We start from the raw sequence: 24,840 nt of genomic DNA on the forward strand, positions 1-24,840 counted from the left end.
TTTCTCTGGGAATATTTTCTGTATGTAAATGTACACTTACATGTTACACTAAATATAACATTAGGAACTATTTTTATCAGAATTGGTGAGACTTGAAGTAGAACTTCAGCTAGAGCAAGTTAGATATCATTCATCTTTCTGTATCAGTTACAGTGTCAATATATTATGAAAGAATGAAAGAAAGAAGCTTCCATGAAAGCCTCCATGAAAGCAGCTTTTCTTTCTTAGCTGGGATGTAGGATGGGTGGAAAGTTCTGGGATCATCAAAATCAAACCCTTATTAACACTTGGCAAACACACGCTATGAGAACTTTTCTAAAGTAATCCAATTTCATCTTAGAAGTACTTTCAGTTTTACATTCTGCTGTTTCTAATGAAGAGCTGTATCCCTGTCTTATCCAAGAAACTATTTTAATTGTAGCACTAATCTATACTTGTAATATTTATTTTCCCTTGCTAATCCTTTTTTTTCTTGAGAACTGCTGCTAGTTAAAGAAGCCAAACTCTTTCACCAGTAGTTCTCTTCCCTTGACTACTAATGCCCTTTATCTGCAACTGTTCCAATTTTAATACATCTTATTCTAACATGGATGATCAGAGCATAAGCACTGTTTCAGATGCTGTCTCATTAGTGTCTTGCATTTATAAAAAATATTAATGCTTTCCTTTCTGATGAAAACAGCTCTCTTGGTAAGTATTTGATTTCTACCTATATTTACATGGTCCTTTTATATCACAACCTTACCAGAATTATTAAGACTCCTTGCAATTGAATATTGTGTAGTTCCATGTGCTAGTTCCTCTCAAATTTTGAGAAAGGTGTCATCTAGTCCTCCTCTGGTTTGACTGCACGCAGGTCTTTGAGTCTCATTTGCACCTCAATTGTGGTAGTTTCTGTTTTGATACCTTCAATCCTACTGACCAGCTGCCTTTATTCCTCTGCTCAATATCTTCAGTTTCATACTACAAACTAAAATACCCTAACTTTGGACCGTACTTATTTTTTCCCTAATTGCTAACTCATCCGTACTGCGTAACTGGTTCAAATTTTTTCCTCCATTGTTCTCTCCTCATTTTTTTGCTAAAGGTCTTTTGTGTGTGTGTTGGTTTCCTTTTCAAGGCTCTGTTTAACTTGTGGGAATTCTTTAATTTCTGTGCTTCCTGATACCTAAGGCCCTAAGCTTATCTCTGATCAGTCCTTTCTTTTTTTATTCTTTGTAGGCTGTCTGCTTATTCATTGTGTTCTTGTTGAGATAGTTATTCATCCAAATATGCTCGGAATCCTTCTGCCTCTCCCTATCTCTGTTAGGAGCATCTTGTTCACAACAGCTTTTATGGCTTCTGATCTGAAGAAATGCCAGACCTCACAGATATTCATGAGTTTCCTGAACTCTTCAATCCAGTTGTCTTCGTTAAATAGTTCCTTCATTATAGAGTTCCCTTAATTTCTCAGGGTTTTATGTTTAAAGATTGAGATCCTCATGTCCAGTCTTGCTTTTGTTCATCCTTCCAAATTTAAACAAAATCAAATTCTGATCAGTTGGAATAGAGATATCTAAAGAGAGCCTCTGCTAGGGCCACTGGACCATCAAAGTAGGACAGTGAATTAAATAAGAGAATGGTTTCCTGACCTCTTAGCTAGTGGGGTTTATTACAGAGATGATAAAACTTGGCTCTTGCTTCTCATTCCAAAATTAGAAGTGCCAGATAATATGCATGCAAAGCTTTAAAATTTTTTTTTTAATTTTTTTAAGCTACTTGAAAAAAAAGTCTCATGGTTGCCACAGTACAGTGAGATGCTCAACAGTACGGTTGTAATTCAAAGTGATAAATCTTCTTAGATGATGCAAACAGATTGTAGTTCCACGGTGTTATCAGAATGACTGCAGAGAGCACTCTGGGACTTTCAGTTACTGAGGTGTCTTCATTGCTTTCGTTTTGCTTTGGTACCAGTACCTAATTATTCCTCACATCCAGGTAAATGCATTGGATTGAATTGGAGCCAAAAAAGTAAGGATGAAATTAGCCAAACTACTTTACTTTTTTTTTTCATTGATTCTTAAGATATGTATAGTCAGAGAGAAAAGGCAAAACAAAAACAAGCAAAACTTTTAAGGGTATGAACTGTTTAAAACAACCTGGTTAGCGGGCTGCAACCAACTACAGTTCAAATTCTGAGCTCTTGGTGTTACCTAGGTGTTTTGAAGAAAGTGGCCACTGTGCTGATAAATATCAGTGCAGGGGGTGAAATGATTAAAGAAAAAAAAACGCAAACCAACCCCCCCCCCCCCCCCAAACAGCACTGACTTTCTGCTTTACGCGCCCCAGCTTGGCGTTGGCGTGTGGGTCCGCAGTGAGGACCCGCGTCCCTCCTGCCTGCCCCGAGCCCCAGCAAGGGCGGCCGCGGGGCCCCGCCGCCCCTCACCCTCGGCGCGGGCCAGGCTGCCTCCGCGGGGCGGCAGCCCGCCGGCCGGGCCTCGCTCCCGGCCTTTTCTTCTGAACCCCAGCTGCCTCCGTGCGCCTTTCGCGGGAGGGGCGGCATGGGGCAGGCGGGCTGAAAAGGCGGGTCTTTCCTGTCGGTCATTGCACGGCTCCAAAGCGCGGCGAGAGCGGGCAGGAAAGGGCCGCCCTCCCCCTGGGGCCAGCTCTACCTGCGTGTGCTCCGCGCCCCCCGGCCCGCCGCCGCCGTCTCCCCCGGCAGCCGCCCGCCCGCGCGCCTCGCCTCGCCTCGCCTCGCCTCGCCTCCACCGCCCCCTCCTCCCGCCCCACGTGTGCGGCGGCAGCGGCGCCCGCTCCGCTGCGCCCGGCTCGGCTCGGCTCGGCGCGGCCCCGCGGTGACAGAAGCGGCGGCGGCGCCGCCTCGCGTCCTTCGCCCCCTCCCCCCGACTCCCGGGGCGGCCGCGGCACCGGCCAGGAGGCACCGGCCCACCTCCGCCTGCTCGCTTCTCCCGCACGGCGAGCCAGCTGTAAAACCGCCGCCTCGTACTTGGCAGGAATTTTTGCTCTCCTCTTAGTCTATCTCGGCACGTTTCGTTTTTTGGCCTTAGTTATTGTTAATTAGTAATTATTTTATTCTTATTTTATTTTTTATCGGGAAATTCAACGTGGTCCTGTTGGATTTCCTTTTTCGGAAGGGGGAGAAAATCCCAGACCAACTTTTCTTTTCTTTTTTTCTCCCCTCTTTGGCGAGAGAGGAGGGGGGGATGCAACGTGGACCCCGCTGTTGGTATCACCGTGTCCTGCTGAAGGCTTTCGCGGCAGGGCCGGCTGGGGAAGAGAGAAGAAAGAGTTTCGTCTGCTGAAGCCTTCCCAAGAAGAGGGAGCGGAGCAGAGGGACGGCCGCCCCCAGCCCCCGGCCGCTGAGCGTTGCTTGCAGAAGGCGGTGCAGGAGTGGCAGCCCTTTTCCCTTCTCCCCGTCCACCTCCCCCTCCTCGTCCTCCGTTTTCCATCTGGCCAGCTGCAGGATGGGGAGACGGCGGTGGCTTTGCGTGCAGCCCTATTTCCTATGGCTGGGCTGCGTAGCGCTCTGGGCGCAGGGAGCAGCCGGGCAACAAAAGCAGCAGCAGCAGGTCCGCCCTGCGGGAGGAGCGGGCGGCATCTACCCTGCCGCGGAGTACCGGGAGGAAGGGGCAGGCAGCCCCGCCGCCGCCGGCCGCGTCCGCCGGCGAGGACAGCAGGATGTGCTCCGGGGGTAGGAACGCACCGCGCTGCGCTCACACCCCCACGCAGCCCGCAGCCGCCTCCCGGCGCGCTCCGCGGAGGCACCGCCGCCGGCCGTAGCACCCTCTGTGCCATTCCCAGTCAGCTTTAAACCACGTTAACTCTGCCCACGGCTACTTCCACGCAGCCCTTCCAGGCTGGCGGTCCCCAGGCACCCATCCTGGGCACCTCCGCCGAGTGCGCTCCCCAGCCATGCAATCTCTTGGCAGCAACTTTCGTGCAACCACGTAACGTCTCCACCCCAAAACTGTACCCGTGGTTTTCAGTTTTGTCTTGTGTATATGTTGTCTTTTCAGGCAGTTTATGATGAAGGAAATGTAATCGGTTAAATTCTATGTTTTGTCCGCAGCTATGAAACACAGTCTTATAGATAGTGTGACTATAGTAAAAGCAGTCATTTGTTTGCATATAGCAGAGTATGGGCATAAATTGCAAATAACAAATACTGCACATCAGTTTCTTATTCGAGGATATTAGAATATGAAGAGTTTGATGTAGACTTTACTTTGCATTTTAAGTGTTGTGCTGAATTGTTTTGTGCTGAGAAACTATGCAGAAAACTTGTTTTCCTAATGGTTTGGCGAGTTCTGGGTGATTTAAGTTAGTTTATTCATCTCTATGGCCAGTCATCCCTCTTGTCCTGTGTCACAGCAGCATAAAGCTAATTTTTATAGTAAGACTTTTAAGACTATATATGAATGTGGAGCCAAACTCAACCCTTGTGAATCTTCATTAGTTCCACCAGGGATGAATGTGGCCTATTGTTGCCTATTCTGCCTCCCCTCGTTATACTAAACATTTGAACTAATATAAAATAAAAGGGCTTAGAACTTCTTATAGTAGAGGAAGATTTTGTTCCTTTGGGGAGGAGAGTTTTTTTAGGCATCTTTGCAATACCATTTTTGTTTGTTTCATGTGGCCAGTAGATTTCTTCCCTTGTGTCTACTTAAAACTTTGGATTCTGTTTACATTGATTTATGTTTTTGTATACGTATTTATTCATGTGTCTGTGTGACAGGCCAAATGTGTGTGGCTCTAGATTCCATTCGTACTGTTGCCCTGGATGGAAAACGCTCCCTGGAGGAAATCAGTGTATTGTTCGTAAGTGTCTGACTTTAAGTTTTTACTGCCCTGGGCGTTATAATAAAAGTAAATATTCTTCTTTGAGTTCCTGCTCTGTTTAGGATGAGAAAAGAGAATTCATCTTGTAATTAATTTGGCCAGTTCAGTCTTTTGGCTTATGTTATTTTTTTAAAAAAAAAAGAAAAGAAAGAAAAAAGTGATAGATTTACTGGGCCACATTTCCTGTAATTGAAAGATTGGCAAATTGTTGTATTTTGTTCGGTGTGTTCACAAGAGGCATGTTTCCATTTAGTTAAAAAGGGGGGGGGGGAATAAAAAACCTTCCATAAATCAAATAATCAACACCAATAACAGGAAAAAAAGCTAAAACATCCTCATATAAAGCAAATGAGATCTGAAGTTTCATAAAACTTCTGTGGTAGGCTTGGAACTACAATCAAATGGAAAACTTTTCTACATCTGGGGTGCTTATTATCTTGCCTGTCATTTTTAGTTGTATTTTAATAGGTATAAAGCATGTAGATTGTTGATTACTGCCTGGTCATAATAAATACTGTGCTGACAGATCTGGCTGTTGACATGGCTTGGCAAGAAAGGGAAATCTACTGAATACCCTGCTTAGGAAACTTTGTCTACCTAGAAAGGAAATAGAAAATTAAGTAAGAGTTTCTGCCTGTTAGATAAAAGCTGTTATCAGATGCATGCTTTTTATATTCTTTGAATTTTAGTGCAAAACTGTACCTATTTATCTTACCATCTCCTCATTTGTTTTCTAGTAAGTATGTTCAATTTGGGAATTTAGATTCTAGGTTATGTTGCCCTTCGCGTAAGCAGTTAAGTTCTTTGCAGTTTGTTTGATGGAGTATTACTGACGTCCAGGACTAAACTAGGGAAGGAACGGGAGAAAAAACAAGATTTATTTAACCTAAAGGTGCTTATTGGCCTGTTTTTATCTCTTCCTTTTACATGGCAAAATAAGTCTTGCTAATATTCCTTTTAACTGTGTTAGGTATCACTGATTTTCATCTAAGATTGACCTTAGTATTTCCATGCAAAGTTTAGCTATGTAATTTGGAGTGAGGAAAATGGCAATATCAGACCTACTGTGGACTAGTAGGAAATCCTCAGAATGTTCAACTTGGTATTTAACATCTTTTACATATTGACTGACTTTAATGTAAAGCTGAGTTTTTAAATGGATTTATGTTGCCTAAATATGCCATTAGCATGTAATGGGATTTTCAAATTCAGCGGATATCTAACTTGACTGAAATCAGGGAGAGAGAGTGATTTAGGTACTTTTGAAAATCCTATTTATCATCTTTAAATAGTGTCTCATAATGCTTATTAAAGATCTTGGGCTCAGGTTGCTTCTCATCCAGAATAACCTTTGACTTGCTATTAGTTTGTATGCCCAAAGGACACCATCTAGCTCCCTTTTGACACAGTGGAGTTTAATAGTGGTTCTCTAAACTGCTTGAAGGGTGAGTAATTTGGCCAGGCCAGCAGTGAGATTGGCTTAGGCACTTTTGAATTTGTGTTTCTGGTGAAGGTTTAAGAGCATGAAATTCTACACTCATGTGAAACTTTTTTTTGTGATGATGGTTCCTCTAGCTAGAGCCATTTCACTAGATAAAGCCTCCTGCGCAGGGGGAGGGACAAGTTAGGAAACTTCTTAGTGGAGATGAGTTGATTTTAATTAGTACAGATTGTAACTGGTGATTTTGAAGTAGTATTTTGTGGAGTGAGGTCTAAGAACTAGTAGTAAGTCAACAGGGAGCTATTCTGACTTCACAGTGTTTTCAGTTGATAAGGTGATAATGATTGCAGGTGGTCTGTGAGATGTTTATGATTAAAAGTAATCAGTTATGTAAAAAACCAAGGTCTGTCTGGATTTACTTTTTCCTTAAACAAAGTAAATTGTATTGAAGGAAGCATGTTTTAAGTGTACATCTGTTGTAGGACTTTCCGTTGATAAAGAGTTATGCCCCAACAGATAATAAACTGACAAAAGTGTCTAATGTAGACCTTGCATAAATCAGGAGATTGAGCAATCTTAAGATGGTCTGAATAGTGATTTAGGGAAAAAACCACTGATTCCTTGTGCTTGTCTAGTGCTCTAAATCAGATTCCAGCTTCTCGCTTTTAAGTCAACTAATGGAAAAAGCATTTCACATCAGTCAGTGTTATGTCTCTAATTCCAGCTAAATAGTGAAGCCACGCAAACTTTCACCTCTCTTGCCTTCACGTTTAGGACGTAGTTGTAGAGAAATTTAATGACAAATGTAGGTGATCCACATTGCATCTTTTTGATGCCCATTAGAATTCCCAGAAGAGTGATGTCAGTGGACCGCTAACACAGGTTTGTCTGCTTCTCTTTGGTAAAGAAAATGTGACACTCAGTTTCAGGGAGGACACAAGTTTACAAAATTTTGTCTAGTTTTATCATGTTCATCGTCGATACAGAGCTTCTGGTTTGGTGAGAAAAGGGTAAAAGGGAGCATGTAAATTTTTCAGGAAGCATATTTAAACTTCTGTAATGGAGCAATAGAATGGTTGTTTCCCTGTGAGAAGTGGATCTCATTTACTTATGTTTTACTAAATCAGAAGTGGGGTGCAGGCATTATGGGAATGGTGTTGTCTCTGCTTGTTTAATGTACATGGACAAATATTTTAGGCACTCAGCATTTTCTTGGCAACTTTTCTACAGGAGGAATTTGTTCCTCTTGTGACCCCCCCCCCCAGAACTTGAGATGTGCTTCAAGATTATTTAATTCTCTCAAAACTCCAGAGTTATTTACAAAGGAACTGTGCTTCTTGCTTGCCCGTTTGCTTTTCAAGGTGTCTCCTGCAAGATGCATACCTTAAAGACTCCCCTGTGCTGTACTGGCTCTTAATGTTCTCAGGCTCTCTTTCTGTGTGTTTGCTAATCCACCAGATTACTTAGACGTGTTCATTTGGATCTCATTCAAAATCTGGATTTAGCCCTTAACTCTTTCCTGGTCCTGTAGTTGCTTTGTGCAATGGAACTCCCTTGGCAGGTGAGCAGGTAGGGAAGGTGCGACTGATGCATCAGAGGGGTAGCAAAACGGCAGGCACATTGTGCACACGTTACACAGTGTAGAGAGGCTTCCCTGAGAACTTGATAAAATTAGCATCTAAATTATAACGTGGAAATATTTGAGTACAGACAACCGTTTTTAGGGAAACTACACAAAATCTGGCAAACCCTGCATTTGGACATTGACTTAACACAAGAAAGCTTTATGTAAAAGATGGATAATCTTACAAAAAAGAGACCTTAAAATGCTTCTAAAATAGCAATTAAAAAAAGGCTATGCTGTAAACTGGGATTTATGAGCCATGCTGTTTATATGCATTCAAAACTCATATTTTTGCTAATTTTTTCTACGGGTCTTGTGGTCTAAAATCTGTAATTTTAATGCTTTTACATTGCCTGTTTAATAGCTGACGTTTCTAATCAGGAATGAAGTTGATTATCTGTTTTTAGTGGTCAGACCACCATTTGAATAGGCCGTATTCTGTTTGTCCTTAAATGTATCACAGATAACTGAACTTTGGTACAATTGGTTTCCTTTACCTAACTTAATACTTCTGCATGTATCTATTAGATGGCTCGGTGAACTGAGAATTGTTTTGTTTTGAGTTGTATATTCTTTTTTTCAAAGAGAAGCTGTTAACGTGTTTTGGTATTTTTTTCCTGTAAATTATGATTAAGGTCATTGTTAATCACTGTGTTTTTAAATGTGTTCTTCCTCAGCGATTTGTAGAAATAGCTGTGGTGACGGATTTTGTTCCCGGCCTAACATGTGCACTTGTGCAAGTGGACAAATATCACCTACTTGCGGATCAAAATCTAGTAAGGCTTACTATGTTCATTTTCATGGGAGATTTCTTTTTAAGTAACTTTCCTTACGTTGCCACTTAAAAATAACTACTATGTAAAAACCTTCAAAAATAACTTGTCATTATTGCATACATATATGTAATCTATAAGGAAATAAGCGTGTTTAAATATAAATATGTATGGTAATAACTTATGTATGGTTTTTATCCCTATTTGTTTCCTGGTATGTTATTAACACTTTAACACGTGTATCTGTCTCTCTGGGTTCCACCATAGTGCAGCAGTGCAGTATCAGGTGCATGAATGGTGGTACTTGCTCAGATGATCAGTGTCAGTGCCAGAAGGGCTACATTGGAACTTACTGTGGACAGCGTAAGTAACTTCCTTGTTGCATGTCAAGTTAATAAATGTGTAAATCCTGCAAGTTAGCTTTGTTATTTTAGATAGGGTAGAAAGGTAAAAAAGCTAATATGCAGAAACATAATAAAATGAGAGAGATTTAGTGCTATTTTGGGGCACTGTGTTTAGCTGAAAGTCAGTTCATGTAAAAAGTGCATTTGGATTCTTCAAAATTCAAGTTAGGGATTGAATTCACCAAATAACTTTGGCTGGAAAAATCCTTTGGGGGCAATGGCAGTATACATCCCACTCTGTTTTTTCCCAGAAGCTCAGTAATTTTTCATTTGCTTTGCGGAATAGCTTTTTCATGTCAGAAGAGCAGCCTAACGACTAGCTCATAGCATGTTTTTGTTTTCTATTTGAATGAAGAAAAAAATGCGGTTCAGTTCAAGCTTTTGGATGCTTTTTTGGTATGGCAAGCAAGCTAAGAAGTCAGTTATTTGCACAGCTCTGCCTATCACAGGACAGTGTTGACAAGGTATGCAAATTTAGTGACCAATAACAATGACTAAAAGTTATGGAGATGAAGAAAGACTCAAAGACCTAGTGTATTCTGAGGGCAGCTGATTACTAATTAGCACACAAAGAGCACCTACGGAATAGACTGTGTAGAACATCCTTTCGTCTGAGTCATTTTCACAGACATTGGAGAGAGAGCAGTCTTGTTTGGGCTTTATTGCTGTCTGGATGAAATTCTCTGAAATTTTAAGTAATAATTGTAATCCTAAAATGTGGCTCCAGTGACAATCAGATTTACTTTTAAGTGTTGCTAGCCTCTTCCTGCTCATTTTAAAGTGTAAGGTCAAAACCGGAATGTTCTCAGCCAGGGCATACTTCCAGTGAATAAATGAACAGAGGTTTGAATCTTTAAACATTGACTCTAAAGTGATCCTGAAAATCTGCTCAAACTGTGGTGATTGGTCTCAGTGTATAGGATAGTTAAAATTTCAAGTAAGATTGAGAGTTTTACTTCTAGACACAGTATGGATTTGAACATCTGAAAAAATGTAAATATATTTTTATTGATTTTACTAAAATGTATTCTTTTGTTAAATCTACTGTTGCTAATGCTTTAAAAAATTTAAGTGTCACTGTGCATTAATTCAGTAATGTAACGCATGCACAGAAGTATTTTCATTTTTCATATATAAGACTTGCATTCTTGGAAAAAAGTAGTTCAGTCTTATAGTTCTTGATAAGAAGTGAAGCTTTATTGTGTTTCCAGATAACAGTACATTTTTATGTTTCCCATTGCCCTTTGTGGAGGCATGTGTGCATTTTTTTCCAGGTTGAAAGATTTGCTGTCTCTAGATTCCTGAGTTTCTTTCACACTGGGTACTCAAATACTTTATAAACCCCATCTTTAATCTGAGGAGACCTGAGCAGGAAGGCCTAGAAACTTTTAGACCAAAATCTCTCTTTGCTGTTGTTCAGGCCCACTTAAAGACAGTGGAACCATCTTTTAGGTGAAACATGTTGATTTGGAATGTGTGCTAATTCTGAACAAAGTTATGTATCCTGGAAGCAAAGAGCCCGAAAATAGATAGAATTGATTAAAGAACTTTTAATGATATTTTTCGAAGTAGCTGATGAAATGTCTTCCTCTGTCTTTCCTGGAGGCTCCGTGAAAGTACTTTTTGAAATAAAAAGTGAAATTTTGCTTAAAGAAATAGCTACATGCCTGCAATATCATCTCAATTTTGCAAGGAAAGTAGGAATCCTGTTAATAGTATATAAATTCAGAAGATTTCAGTGGTTTGGAAGGAGACTTCGTGCTTAATTCACACCACTGATAAATAGTGTGTGTTGGTGCACAGAACCATAAGAGACAAGGATATTCTTCCATGTGTATATATTGTGCATTTTTACCAAGAAAAAAGTAGTTTTAGTTTTGGTTGGTATCTTTTAGGAACGATGGTTCTTGAAGGTCCTTAAAGATATGTTAAACTGGTGATTCTTTTCCCTTGCTCTAAGCACCCTTTCTTCTGACCAGCAGTATCTATTCTGAGAGCTGAATTGTGTCTTCCTGCCTGTTGTTTGTAAGGGAATTCCTGTACCTTATGCCATTTTCATTCTCCCTTCTTGAATGGTTTGACGCTGTTGTGACTGAGTAGCTTTGACATAAATTAATGTATGCCAGGCACGAAATACTTGAGTTTATATTTGCTGACTTCAGTGATAGTACAAGTGCTTATGATTGTGAGCAGTGGCATACAACTGTCTAATCTTTATTGCAAGCAGCTGTTTCATTCATCATATACACCAAAGCCTCTTAGCAGATGCTTAACTTAAGTGTATTTTTAAACAGGTGCAAATGCTACTGGAATTTGACCTGAAGAATCATTTCTATTGCTGATGGGTATTGGTGCTGGATAAGGAGATCAGTTTAGTCTTAAGGTCCAGAAAGAGTTAGAGCAGTTGAGGAAAAAAATTGATTTGTGAATACCACATGTGGGAATCTTTGAAATGTCATTAATTCCTTCTCCCCCCCCACCCCGCCCTCCAGCTGTCTGTGAAAATGGCTGCCAGAATGGAGGACGGTGTATTGGACCTAATCGCTGTGCATGTGTCTACGGATTTACCGGTCCTCAGTGTGAAAGAGGTAAGAGAAATATAAAGAAAGGAAATTATAAATAGGTATATGGTACAATAGTGCGTATTCCACATAGGTATTTTGTGTAGTGTATTTTCCAGCTGGGCCAGTAAGCTTCCAGCAAGCCATTTATTATTTAAAATTTTAGATAGTGTCTTCCTTTGGAGCCTGGCAGCAATGGTTCAGATTGACAAGTAAAGAGATGTCACAGTTGATAGGAACTTGAACTAATTTAGGCTGTGTATTCTGTTCGTATGATAGGTAATGTGTGTAAAAATGAGCTACATTTTGCTCTCAGCTATGTGAAATAATGTTAGGGCAAAATTACCAATTGTGCCAGAATTGCATAAGTGTAACTAAATGAAGAATTGTTTTTTCACATAATGCTGCTTCCTCAGGAGAATCTTGAGAAGTTATTTGTTCTGGTTAATTGTATCATAGGGGGAGGAGGTAAGGGGGGGAGGGGGAACCCAATTACCATAATATCTGAGATCAGTTCCTAAAACCGTTCCTATTAATGAAAAAATCTTAAACATGGCCTAACTTAAACTGCTTTTATGAACTGGGGGCTAAGGTAGTATATGATTTTAAAATTGTATTGAGAAATCTGTCAGCCGCCTTTATTATGGGCATAGAGATACTGACAGGGCCAGTTTTAATGATTCTAAACAATTTTTTTTTTTTGATAGTGATATGTGGCTAGCATACCAATATTTAAGGTACTAAGTCCGTATGTAATCATTTAGAATAAATCTGATTTCACTCTCAAAAAATGTTTTTGCTTGTTGCTTTCTAATAAATGGGAACACTGTTCATAGTTTGAAACCAAGAAGACTTCAGAAAAATAGTAATGTGGAACTGGTTAACTTTAGATATAATTACAGAATATATTCTATGTGCATCAGACAAACAAATATAACCCAAATTACTGTCTAATTAGAATGGATTTTTAATGAATGGATATACTATGGTTTGCTTTTCAAAACAATAATAAGAATTGTACCTCCTTTAATGTGAAGCTGTCAACCATAATCAAAGCTGATTCTGAAGAGTTTAGCAGAAATAGTGCTCTTTGTCTCTCTCCAGCTTGGCATGTTTGCAAGTATGAATTCTCATCAAAAGGGATTCTGAAGAACTGAGTGACAGGGGTGTGAAATGCAGAATACAAGAATATATTGTTATCTTACTGCATTAAAATATTCAAAAGATTGTCAAAATTTAGAAAATGTGGCTCATTTACATTAATAGAAGATAGAAAATGTAGGATCCTCATCTAACATCACATTCTTATTCACATCAGCGGTAGAAAAGATATCCACTCAGAGCAGAGAGAGACTTGTTAGAATCATAGAATAATTTAGGAAGGGACCTCCAGAGACCATCTAGTCCAACCCCTGCTCAAAGCAGGTCTAGTCAGATCAGGTTGCTCAGGGCCGTCTGCAGTTGAGTCTTGAACCACTCCACGGATGGAGATTCCACAACCTCCCTGGGCAACGTGTTCCAGCATTTGACCACCCTCACAGTAAAACTTTTTCCCTGATATCTAATCAGAATCTTGCATGTTCAAACTTGTGTCTGTTGTCTCTTGTCCTGTTGTTGTGAACCTCCAAGAAGAATCTGTCTCCATTTTCCATAGTTGTAGAGAGCAAAAAGGTCACCTCTTCTTAAGGCCAGACAAACCCAGTTCCGTCAGCTTCTCATAGGTCAACTGCTCTAGTCCCCTGACCAGCCCGGTGGCCCTCCCCTAGACTTATTTCAGTATGTCCATGTCTTTTTTTTGACCGGGGAGTCCAAAACTGGACACTGTACTCAAGATGTAGTCTTGAAAGTGCCAATTGGAGAGGAAGGATTATTTCTCTGGACCTGCTGCCTGCACTCTTCCGATTCAGTTCAGGGTGCAGTTGGCTGCCTTTGCTGCCAGGGCGCACTGCTGAGTTGTGTTCAGCTTGTTGTCTCTGAAGACCACCGTAATCCTTTCCTGCAGAACTGCTTCCTAGGTGGTAGGCTCCCAGCCTATATTGTTGCATGGGGTTATCCCATTCCAGATGCAAGACTTTGCATTTGCTTTTGTTAAACCTTATGAGGGTCCTGTCAGCCCATTTCTGTAACTTACCTCGGTTCCTCTGAATAGCAGCCCTGCCTTCCAGTGTATTGACTGCTACCCCCAATTTGGTGTCCTCTTGCTGAGAGTGCACTCTGTCCCATCATCCAGATTGTTAATGAAGACAAACAGTCATTGGCACTGGTCTTAATCTCTGAGGGACTGCACTAGCTGGACTTCGCACCGCTGCTCACGACTCTTTGAGCCCAGCAGTCTAGCCGATTTTCCACCCACCTTATTGTTCACTTATCCAGCCCATATTTCACCAATCACAGTCTCTCTATGTGAGACTGTGTCAAAAGCCTTGTTAAAGTCAAGGTATTTGACATCCACTGCTCTCTCCTTGTTAACCTCGCTGCTTTCTATCCTGAGGTGACTTGTGCTGTGGACAAGGCATGATTTGCTGTTGGTAATCCCATGGTGGCTGCTCCCAAACACTTTCTTGTCCTTATGTGTTTAGAAATGGCTTCTGAAGTGAATCCCATGTAATTTCTGTGTTTCAAATTCAGCTCAGAGACAGTGTTCAAAATAACATACAAATTGTGAAAGTATCTTGCACCATTTTAGACATTTGTTGACTGTGAAAATGGAAACAGATTTCCATGGTGATGAAGGAACTAAGTAAGTTAACCAACCCCTGGGAAAGCAGGAATTCCTATTTGCTATTTCAGGCTTGTTTTGCATACCCACTAGATGTCACAAGCAACAGAGAAATGTAAAAGATGAATTTGATTCTTTGTCTCTAATTGCTTGTTGCTTTCATTCTTAAAGCCAGATTTAAATTTCTATTCATGACTATTAGGTTAGTTATTGTTGTTATATCATCCAGCCTATCCTTTGTAGTACCTTCTTGTAAGCTGAACTCAGGGGTCAATTCTGGTATGTTTTGGTTAGTGTGGAAAGTAAGAAATATCAGTCTGTTAAGAACTTCAGTAATATTTGCAGCTGTTTTGAGAAATCTCTGTCTTCTTGGTAAAATGTGTATCTGCCTTCTAACTGAAATATAACACCACCAGGTCTGTGTATCTAGGATGGATTTTTAGAGGATTCTGAAGGGGTTGGATAGTGTTAGGCTGCTTTACAGCTTGAACCTTAGTTCAGATGGAGACAGACTCTGGCTGTGATGGTGGTTCAGAGTTTTTAGTAAGGATGGTTATACTTGAAATATTTCTCTTTCTTTAAAAGATTCTAGTACTTGTGGGTACTGCAGCTGCATTTGTGCTGTGTTACAGCATTGCAGTCTTTCTTGCAATTCATTGTGAAACTTCAGGCAGGAGAATTCAAACCACATAACGGATTTGAACACCTGTATTTTGACATCCATATTTCTTAGTACTCTTTGAAAGTCTTAGACTTAGTTTACAGAAACGTGATGTATAAAGTCTTATAGTAATATGAGATTTAAGTTACATTATATGATTATTTGGAAATTGAATTATTTTAATTAGAAGTCTCAAGTTCAGTTCTTGAAAATGGAGGTAGTAGGCCAGATTTGCTTCTGTTACCATCACAGAAATACAGCTGCTCTTACATCAGTGGACGGAACTAAGTAAAGTTTTGCCTAGTCTTTTATGCTACATGTTGTATAGACTCTCTCAGCTTGATCCTGATATCAGGATAATAAAGCTGTATCAAATGAATGAAGAAGGATGTATGAGGTCAGTAAAGTTCTGGCTTTGTGATCCTTATACAGCTTCAGTTACATGGTCATAATTCTTGCCTGCTCTGCAATAAAACATCATGACATGAATTGGTAATGTACAGTGGCAAATTGTTCATGTGTGGTTTTAGCTCATTAGACATTTTTAAAATAATGAAGAAGCCAATTGTGGGTAAGGTTTTATGATTTATTTTGAATAATGCATGCATATTAAATAGTGTGCTTGTCAGGTTAAATGGAAAAAGTGTACCTCATTGGGACATTGGTGCTACAATATGATAATCTAGTAGTGAGGGATTAACTTCTCCACTAACGAAAATATTTTCAAAACAAATAAGCAGCTTCTCTGTTTTTTACAGATCCCTAAGTCCCAGGTTTTTTTGTTGTGGAAATTGCTCAGTAGACAGATTCTAACCCATCAGATTACAAGAATTTATAAGGCTTCACTTTATTTTCCTTATGGCTAGTCTCTGTTGCTTCAATTTGCTTACTGCCTTTTTATGGAGGTGACTGCCAGCTTGAATGTTTTCTATATCTTTCCAAATATAAATGGCAAGCCATAAATATTCAAGAAAAAAAAAGTTATGAGTTCATATATATCTTTGTAAAACATTTCTTTTATAATGATTGGGAATGTTAATTTTATATGCTTTACATGAGCTGAAGTACATGAAAAATCTGTAAAAACAAACAAACAAACTAAAAAACTTAAAAGCCTGTTCTGTTCAATAGTAGTTTGTAATTTACACTTTTAGCCTAGTAAGATTGTTTTACAACAAGATGCAAAAGGCATTGATTTCTTCATCTATGGATAGCAATAGATGCCTCATTATACTTGACAGTAAAAAGGGCCTCTATAGTTCAATTTTAAAGTGAGTTTAGCAACGGCTCATAACTTTTTAACTAAAATTTTATAGTTAAAGGTTACATGAACTTCCCTTGCAAGCCACATAACAGTTATAAGAGATTTTGTTTTGTTTTGTTTTGTTTTTTTACATTGCTGTGTTTTAAATGCATACTTTTTATTGTTCTGTAAATTAAGTTCTTTTAAATTAGGTATTTTCTCCCTAATATAGAACATATGTAGCTTTCCTTCAGATTGGCCTCCCAGACTCAGTTATATGATAAAACGTGACTGCTTGTTCAGCTATCTGGGCTCCTAGCAGACTAATTTCCGGGCTGGAGACAGGAGGCTGAGCAGTAACTAATGACTGGCATGATTACAGTATTTAACTTGAGACTTGCTGCTGCTTTAACAAGAAAGCAGAACCTGTTTTGGAATGCTTGCCTTACTTTTTGTTTTTTATATATATATATAGAATTTATAGAATATATAAAGAATATATATTTTTTTATATATATATAAAAATATAAAAAAGACCTCTTATATTTCTTATCAAAACCTGGTCTTGTGGTCAGCTTCTCATCTTTGATTTGTAAACACACAAGATGCAAGCATTTGATTTTGTCTATTTTGTTTAAAAGAAGGAAAATTTAAATGCTGAAATGTTTCCCTCTTATGCACTAAAAAATAATTGTTAAAAAAAAGAAAAAGATTGATTGTAAAGAGCCCTCATCCTCTACCTGTGTGTAAAGGTAGTCTTTTCTAACATGACCTGTTCCTTTGACTTTCTCAAGACTGTCTGTATGAGCAAATTATGTTTGTATTTCTGCACACGGCCTGTCGTTTTTCTTTTTTAACTGATGATCTGTAGAGCTATGTAGCAGGAACAGAGTTTGTGGGGAAAAGCAAAGGTGTTTGCTTCACTCTTTATCATGGGTTAAAGGGAGGAAGAAGCAGGGGGTAAGGAGAATCCTACCACTATTTTAAATTTGCCTTCATCCCATGTAGGAGGAGGAGGAACAGTGCTGCTTGCTCTATGCCAGAGCATTTGGTGGGCTCGCTTATAATATGGTGGGAAGCAAAGGGTTTGGACTGAGTAGAAATGCATGCAGAGTTCGGGAGGAGCATCCTTTAGAAGAAGGGAAAAGACTAATGTACAAGTTTGGGCAGGTAAGAAAAGAGGAAGAAATAGAAATACAATAGTTGAGTAAAAGGCAAGAATTTTTGAAAGGGGGGAGCTTTTAGGCTGTTCTCAGGAAAACAGCTGTTAATCTATCTTGCCCCAACATTTTTGTCGGTATTCCCAGTAAAAGAGTTTGGATGTTTTCTCTGGGCTGTCAGAATTTTGGCATTTCTGTCTATCAAAGGAGCTGAGCGCCTCTACCTCATAATAGATGAAGAAAATCAGTGGTCGGGGTAACTGCCTCTCTATGGGTTCTCGCTGGGTTGATAGGTAAGAATCTCTGCAGGTGCAGTTAACTACTCAGTAGTGACCCTTCTCTGTACAAGGCAGTATTTCTTGTGCCTGCTCTGCAGTGCCTGCAGGAACTCGGCCTGTGCAATTTAAACGTTCCTAGGAGAGACCCCGACAGAGTAAGTGGAGGGGCCCTGTGGCTGGAGGAACAGGATGTTGTAGAGGATAGTGAATGTGGAGAGAATCCTGACATGACAAGGTGAGGGGCAGAGGACGTAACTGAAATAGAGGTTCATTATGTGGCGTAGAAAAATATACACGCGGCATCACCTTACATTCAAGATCAGTTGCCTTCATCTGACCCTCCCCTTACAGGCAAAATATCAGTGATCCTATGTCTAAGTTCAATAGAGGAGAAAAGAAAAAAAAAGATTTTCTTCAAGACTATAAGAGGATGGAGAAGTTAATCAGTGGAAAAGAGAAAGAGCTAGGAGAAGCAAAAAGCATATTCATGATAAGTGTTAAGATGTACAGTAGGTGAGGTAAAACAGAAAATAAAGAAATAGAACACTGTAGTAGAGGTTTGTTATGTGGGATTGGATGAGTGTGTGCGGGGGGGTGTATGTGCATGTGGGTCCCTGCTCTGAAGAGCTAACTAGACAAAGGAAGTATTATTACTCTCTTTTCCCTGGCCCCTGAAAGGCTGAGGCACAGCAAGATTGTTGCTTGTTGAAGGCTGAGCAGGAAAGCTTCTGCAGACTTAGCAGTCACCCAAATTTCCTGAGTCTCAGTCTGATGTTTTAACTAGGGGGTCATCCTTCTCGCTTTATTTAGGTAGTGTAAGACTGTGAAGATTTGCGTACTTCAAGAGTAAGGATAACTGAAAATATATGACATTTTATGAGAAGGCAGGAAGAAAAGTAAGTCAATAGGAAAAGTTTTTTTTTAATTTTTGCTGAACACTGCCGTCACATTATCCATCCAAGCCAAATATCAACCAGCATTGCTCTTTCCTTCTTGCCACAGGGCCATAATAAATTTTGATGTCCTGGTGTTTTGTTTGTTTGTTTGGAAGTACAGTGCATTTCAGTGCACAATAAGTGGAATATTTACCTGCTGAACATGATTTTCATTCATTTTCAGTCTGCTTTTAAGCACTGGGAAGTGGAACATGTGATGTTGAGTTTCTGCAAATCTGTGAAGCTGTCGCTGGGGATCTGTTGATTAAAGAAAAGAATATTAGTTCACTGGCATAGCATGACTACAGAAGTCTGTGCAGGTCACAGGAGGTGTTGGTCACTGCTAAGATAAACACAGAGTTACACTGTCAACTTGAAATCTAGTCAACTATAAACATAAGTTAAAGGTGGTTTAAAGCGCAACAAAAATGCAAGTTTTCCATCAATTTCTGATTTTTAACTAAGTTTTCCTACCTCATTTTCTAAATTTTAAAAAACATGTTTGTCAGCTTTTCCCACACAGAATCGAAGGTTGATTGTAAGCAAAATGCCACAATGGTTGTGTTATAAAAAAGCTTCAATTTAAGAGAAAAATTAAAAACAACAACAACAAAACCCTCTAATTTCCTTTGGAGAGAGTAATAGAGAATACATTACAAACACTTGTGGTAATGAGAGGTTAAAACATTTTCTGACAGAAACATGACAATTATATATATCTTTTGAAGTTGTCCCCATGCCTGGAAGAGCAGAAAGATAGGTATCTGAATCAAGGAAATAGGTCAGACTGTCTGTGTTATAAGAACCTGCTAGTTACTTTAATTATTTGTTTGGGACTAAAGGTATCCTCAGAGCTTTAGAATACATGCAATTAAGTACAATCCCTGTTCAGAAAACTTGTTTTCATTCTGCAGGTTCAATCCTGAAGATAAATGCATACATGAAAAGTTTCTAGTGTTATATCACCTGGTTTAGCCATCCATTTTTATCTCCAATTTTATTTCCTTCTCTCCCATTTCACAAGTTGACAAATAGCTGCCTAAAGCAGTAAAATCCCCATAAGATGTCTACAGAGTATGTCTTTATTTCTTGTTGGCAGGTAGCTGAAAATTTCTCTCTTTTGGCTATGCAGAAGATTGAACGTTTTGCAGTTTTAAAAAAAGAGGTGGGCAATGCTGAACATAGTGTTAGCAGTAATGATTAAGAAAGTAGCATAAGCCCAGTATCTTCCTCCTGCTTCCCTCTTTTCCTTTCTTTGGTGACATCAAACTTTGATAGCTGGTATTTCTTCCCTCTCCCTACTCCCTTCTCCTCTGGTTATATTATCACTAATACTTTTGATCACAGTCAGCAATCTGTTAGATAAGTATCTGGAGCAATGGGTACAGCAGACAAAGTCACTTTGTCCCCTAATGCCGTTAATATTTAGCATATACTTTTAAGTTGCATTATAATTCTCATAGTGAGTTTAATGCATGTTGTCTCTGAATGCAAAAGACCAAAGCTGGTTATGCCGTTGTGGATCAAAAATGGTAGCAGACTCAGTGAGTCTGAACTCACAGTTCTCCCAGATGTAATGTGAGCACAGTCCCTTAAATAAGAGCTAAAGTTACTAGGAATGAGAGGAGGGATGCTTAAATTGATTATGAGCCTTCAAGGGAAGATAACAGTAGAGGAGCTGTACCTTTTAAAAGGATGTGCTGTGAGCCAGGAAGGAGTTCCTGCCTGCGTTTTGCAGAGAACTCAGATATTTAAGAAAGCATATTGCTGTGGATCTCCTTAGTTCTGAATGAAATGACTTATGAACAAAATTTTTCAGAAGTAACCACTGCCTACCTTCTCATTCAAAAATCCCTGAGAAACTGTTGTGAGCAGTTACAAGTTCCTCCAAAGCTGAAATGGCGGGGAGGAATACCTAAAACTTGAATTACTGTGTATCTATCTACAAGTAAAAAGGACAAAAATCCTTCGATAAAGCAGATTTTTGTTTGTTGTGGGTATCTTTTTTTCCATAGCTGGTTTTGAAGCACTTGATATCTTTAATAGTTTTCTTCTAGTTTACACATATGACAGGTTACTATTTAAGTGTTATAGATGTAGGGTTATTGCACTTCATTAGAAATAAGGCTGGAAATCATATACCTTTAATCTGGGTCTACAAAAGGAAGATGAAAACATAGATTTGAATAACCTCTTCCAGATAATAGGAGAATTTTCACCGGAGAGTAATATAGAGCTCTTCTGCAACTTGAACCCCAGGAAAATTTTGTCACTTGAAGTCCAGGATCTAAAGGGGAAATGCCGTAGCCATACTGCTTCAAATTATGAAATAAATGAGTGAAAGAACTAGCAGAGTTGTTATACCCTGTGCTTATGGTGAAAAGGTACAATATTTTGATCTTAGGTAGTTTTTATGTGTGTTTGTATATATATGTATATATATAAAATAAATATATGAAAATTAGCATTTTCCATTACCCGTAAGAGGAACAAGTCTAGGAGAGTACAAAATATTTTTTGTTTGATGCGTCAGTGGGACTTTGGCAGATGCACTTTAAAATAGACTACCATGTTCAGCATCTAGAGATGTTTCACTGAAACATAAAATGAAGGGCTGGTAGTAGAGAGCAACAGTCCAAAAAAAAAAAAAAAAAGGGCAGGGAATGTGCTGTGGAGGAGAGGGAAGGTGACGACTTAGGAAAATTCTGTCATGTCTTTCATTCCTCTTCGTCAGATGCGTTAGATTATGAGTTTTCTTTTGAGTTAGTTGGAGCATGGGACTACAGGAGCTCAGCATAGCTGCAGATTGCTTTTTTGGAGCATCAGAAAAAAATCTTCAGAAAAATTTGAGGAAAAATTATTAATTCTAATAAAATATTTATTTAAAAATATCTCCAGAAAGTCAATCTTATTGGAGTTAGAGACTGCAGTTTCTAATTTTAGTTGAGACTGGGACGAGTGATAAGAAAAATGTATGCAAAATGTGGATGTGAAAGGCATTGTCTGGGAGTAGAGTGTGGGAAAGGCAATGTAAAATGTTTGGAAACTGCTGTTACAGAGGATATGAAGGGCTCTAAGTAGATCAGTTTGGGAGGTAGGGAAGAACGTCAGTTCCTAAGCAGCTTTGTAAGGAGAACTTTCCAACTGAAAAAAGAAACTAATTCATCTAACGGCAACTGCGTACCTAGGAGAGAGAGAAAATGAACATGTACAGCTAGATCACTACAAAATTGAGGCAATTGCCAACAGGGACAGTCTGTAACAGAAAAGGCGCAAAACCCCTTGAAATACTCAAGTGAACAGAAAAACTTTCATCTAATCTAGCAAGTGCTACGGTTTAGTATTGTTTATATGGACAGTGTATGCAGATTTAAGAACAGGAAAAACTGCAATATTTAATTTAAAGAACCCAGTTCTGAAGTACTGCAAAAATGAATACAAAAATAAGTTCTTAGCAGTTTTGTGTGTAGGATGTATTAGGACAAATTAAGACAAAGGGATGTACTGATAAATTTACAAATAGTGTGTCAGAGGAGGCTTGAGAGATCCACTGGGGAACCTGGGAACCTTGGAAGTTGCTTATTTATTTGCTATAGTGGTTACAAATGTTTGGAATTGATGTTTATATTGCCTATCAGTAGTTATGTTTAGCTTGGGAGAAAAACGAGAAAAACCCTACTTTTAGAGAGTTCCAGTTGAGAAATAATCTGAAACACTTTTTATGTTGTATACAGGTTTATGTTATGTAAGAACATCAGATGAGTGAAAAGAAGCTCTTGAAGATGACTGGACAGGAAGACATAGCAGGCGTGAGAATTGTCAGACAGAGTCAGACCAAAGCGCAGTCTAGCCTCGGATCCTGTTACTGGCAGCAGCCAACAGTAGGTGTTTAGCAGGAGAAGTAGTTAGTGATATTTCCCCAGAATGCTTTCCCAGAGTCAGTTAGTTTTGTGTTTCAGGATCTTTTGGAGCAAGTGGTAGTTTACTTGTTTTTAATACTTTGTTATTCATTTTTCTCCCGTGATTGCCATGAGCCTGGTTTGTCCCTTGCCCCATTTTCTAAGCCATTAAGGAAGATGTTAAACAGCATGGGTTCCCACACAGATTGCCATAGAACTCCATTCAATTCCTTCCAATGTGAAAACTAATCATAGACTCCTTATTCTTGTTTCCGGTTACTTACCCACAGAAGGAACTTCCTTCTTGTTTCACGTGGCTGTGTTCTCTTGAAGAACCTTGGCTGAGATCCATTTGGAATCCAGGTAGACTGTGTCAGCCTCCTTCTTTATAGGCTTGTTGATTCATTAAAGGACTTCAGTAGGTATGTAGGGTGTGATTTTCTTTTACAAGGGATATTATAGTCCTGCATCAGGTAAAAACCTGGCTGTTGAAAAAAGCAGACTTAGGGCTGGCTTCTTGACTCTGACTTTTTTTTTTTTTTGTTTTTAATACAAATGGGTGTATGGGGGGAATAAAAGGGAAGGTACAGGAATTCTGTATTTTCTTGCATATCTTTTGCATATCAAATATATGAATTTTGGTGAACTCAATGTGATCTGACTTGGGGGGGGGGAGGGGGAGCAGGCTATGTCTTCCTGTAACCTTCTGACTTCATCTGCTTTGTCAGGCTGTATTAATCTTCTTGTTTGTAAATTGCAGTAATGGAGTGTTTATATAGAAATAAATAATATTGGGGGGGGGGAAGTGGCACCTCCTACAGCTCTTCTCAATGAACATGCTTTTACTGTTATTTTTATTGTTAATACCACATTTTTAAGGGATGTTTTTGTTTTTAGATGGAAACCTTTTATTTCTCCTTAGAATACAGCATGGAACTACCAGAAGATGATTTTCAGTATTTTCCAATCTATGTTTTATTAGAAGTCTTGACTGGATAAATCAAAAAGTAATTTATTCTCCCATCCTTAATTAGTCATTGACCTATATGCTGGGAGTATCCTCAAAAAGCAACTGTTGCAAATACGGAAACTGGACAGAGGCCATCAGTCCAAAGATCCATTGGACTGTAGCCTCAGAACATACAAATCATGAAAACAAACCAAATAGTTCCTAAAAAGTTCCCCAGACGATATATATTTATAGGGGACTTTTTATTTAAAAAAGGAAAGAAAAGGATATAAATTTCACTTACAACAACAAACTGAAAAGCAAATCAATTAATTTAAATTCAAATTAATAAAATTAAAAATGTAATTGAATTATTGGTGCAGCATAGCAAATTGAAAACAGATTATAATTTCATCACTATCAGATGTATCTAATCTAAAGTTTTATACAGCAGTTTCATACGACTCCAACAATGGTTAAGCATTGGTGTCCTGAGTTTGTTCTGTAGTCACAGTTTCAGATTGTTTCATAACTACAAATCTTGCAGTGTTTGACATACATTTGTATGCCTAATGAACCACTGAAGGGGGAGTTAAGCTTTGTTATTTCAGTTGTAACCACACGATAGTTCATATATAATCGAGCATCTGAATTCTTATATAAAACCAAGAAGTTTCAGCAGTGACAAATACTGCTATTCTGATAATAGTGAAGTAATGGTGTTCTCCTAATTATTACACCTTTTGAAGGTTGTGTGAGGTGATGTTGGGCCTGTTCTCTTTCCTCTAACTGCCAGAGACCTGTAACGTTCTGCCTGGACTTTGCCATACCCAGGATGTTTTCATAGAAGGAGGTCTAAATGATTCTTTTAAATGATTGGGTGAACATTTATTATAACACTATTCATCTTATACAGTTAAATAGTTGATTTCTCTATGATCTGTGTAGTACAATGTCAATTCATTTATCTGTTGCTTTAGATATTGATGAACAACTACCCAGAAGTATTGTAAGCCTTCTTACTGCTCTTTTGCAGCAATATGAAATATATTGGTTCAATATTGAATGTATGTCTTGTGTAGTTACGACTTTTCGTTGTCTATTAAAGCTAGAAGAAAAAAATGATATTTTTGGACAAATATCTCTTTTAAAAAAGTTGATTAGCAAAAGCCTTTTGCTGAACTTTCCACTCTTCATAGAGAGGATTTTTCATTCTGAAATCACTACCTTAAATTAGCCACCTAATAGCTAATGATATGCGAAACGTTCAAAGGATGAAAAGCCCAAAAGAACAAGAAAGGAACGGTCAAAGGTAGTAATAAAGTGGGAGTTGATATATTCACTGTGAAGC

The 24,840-nt window shown here is 39.0% G+C and overlaps 1 protein-coding gene across 1 annotated transcript in view; it reads left to right on the forward strand.

The window, feature by feature from the left end:
- Nucleotides 1-2,760: 2,760 nt before the first annotated feature.
- LOC135324501 (fibrillin-2-like) overlaps nucleotides 2,761-24,840 on the forward strand; it is a 180,029-nt gene continuing 157,949 nt past the window's right edge. The window contains exons 1-5 of the mRNA XM_064501037.1: nucleotides 2,761-3,691; nucleotides 4,739-4,821; nucleotides 8,585-8,683; nucleotides 8,948-9,043; nucleotides 11,577-11,672. Coding sequence (XP_064357107.1) covers nucleotides 3,465-3,691; nucleotides 4,739-4,821; nucleotides 8,585-8,683; nucleotides 8,948-9,043; nucleotides 11,577-11,672 — 601 coding nt within the window. The 5' untranslated portion in view covers nucleotides 2,761-3,464. The remainder of the gene's footprint in view (nucleotides 3,692-4,738; nucleotides 4,822-8,584; nucleotides 8,684-8,947; nucleotides 9,044-11,576; nucleotides 11,673-24,840) is intronic.

This window comes from Dromaius novaehollandiae, chromosome W (assembly GCF_036370855.1).
Source record: "Dromaius novaehollandiae isolate bDroNov1 chromosome W, bDroNov1.hap1, whole genome shotgun sequence".
Taxonomy (NCBI): domain Eukaryota; kingdom Metazoa; phylum Chordata; class Aves; order Casuariiformes; family Dromaiidae; genus Dromaius; species Dromaius novaehollandiae.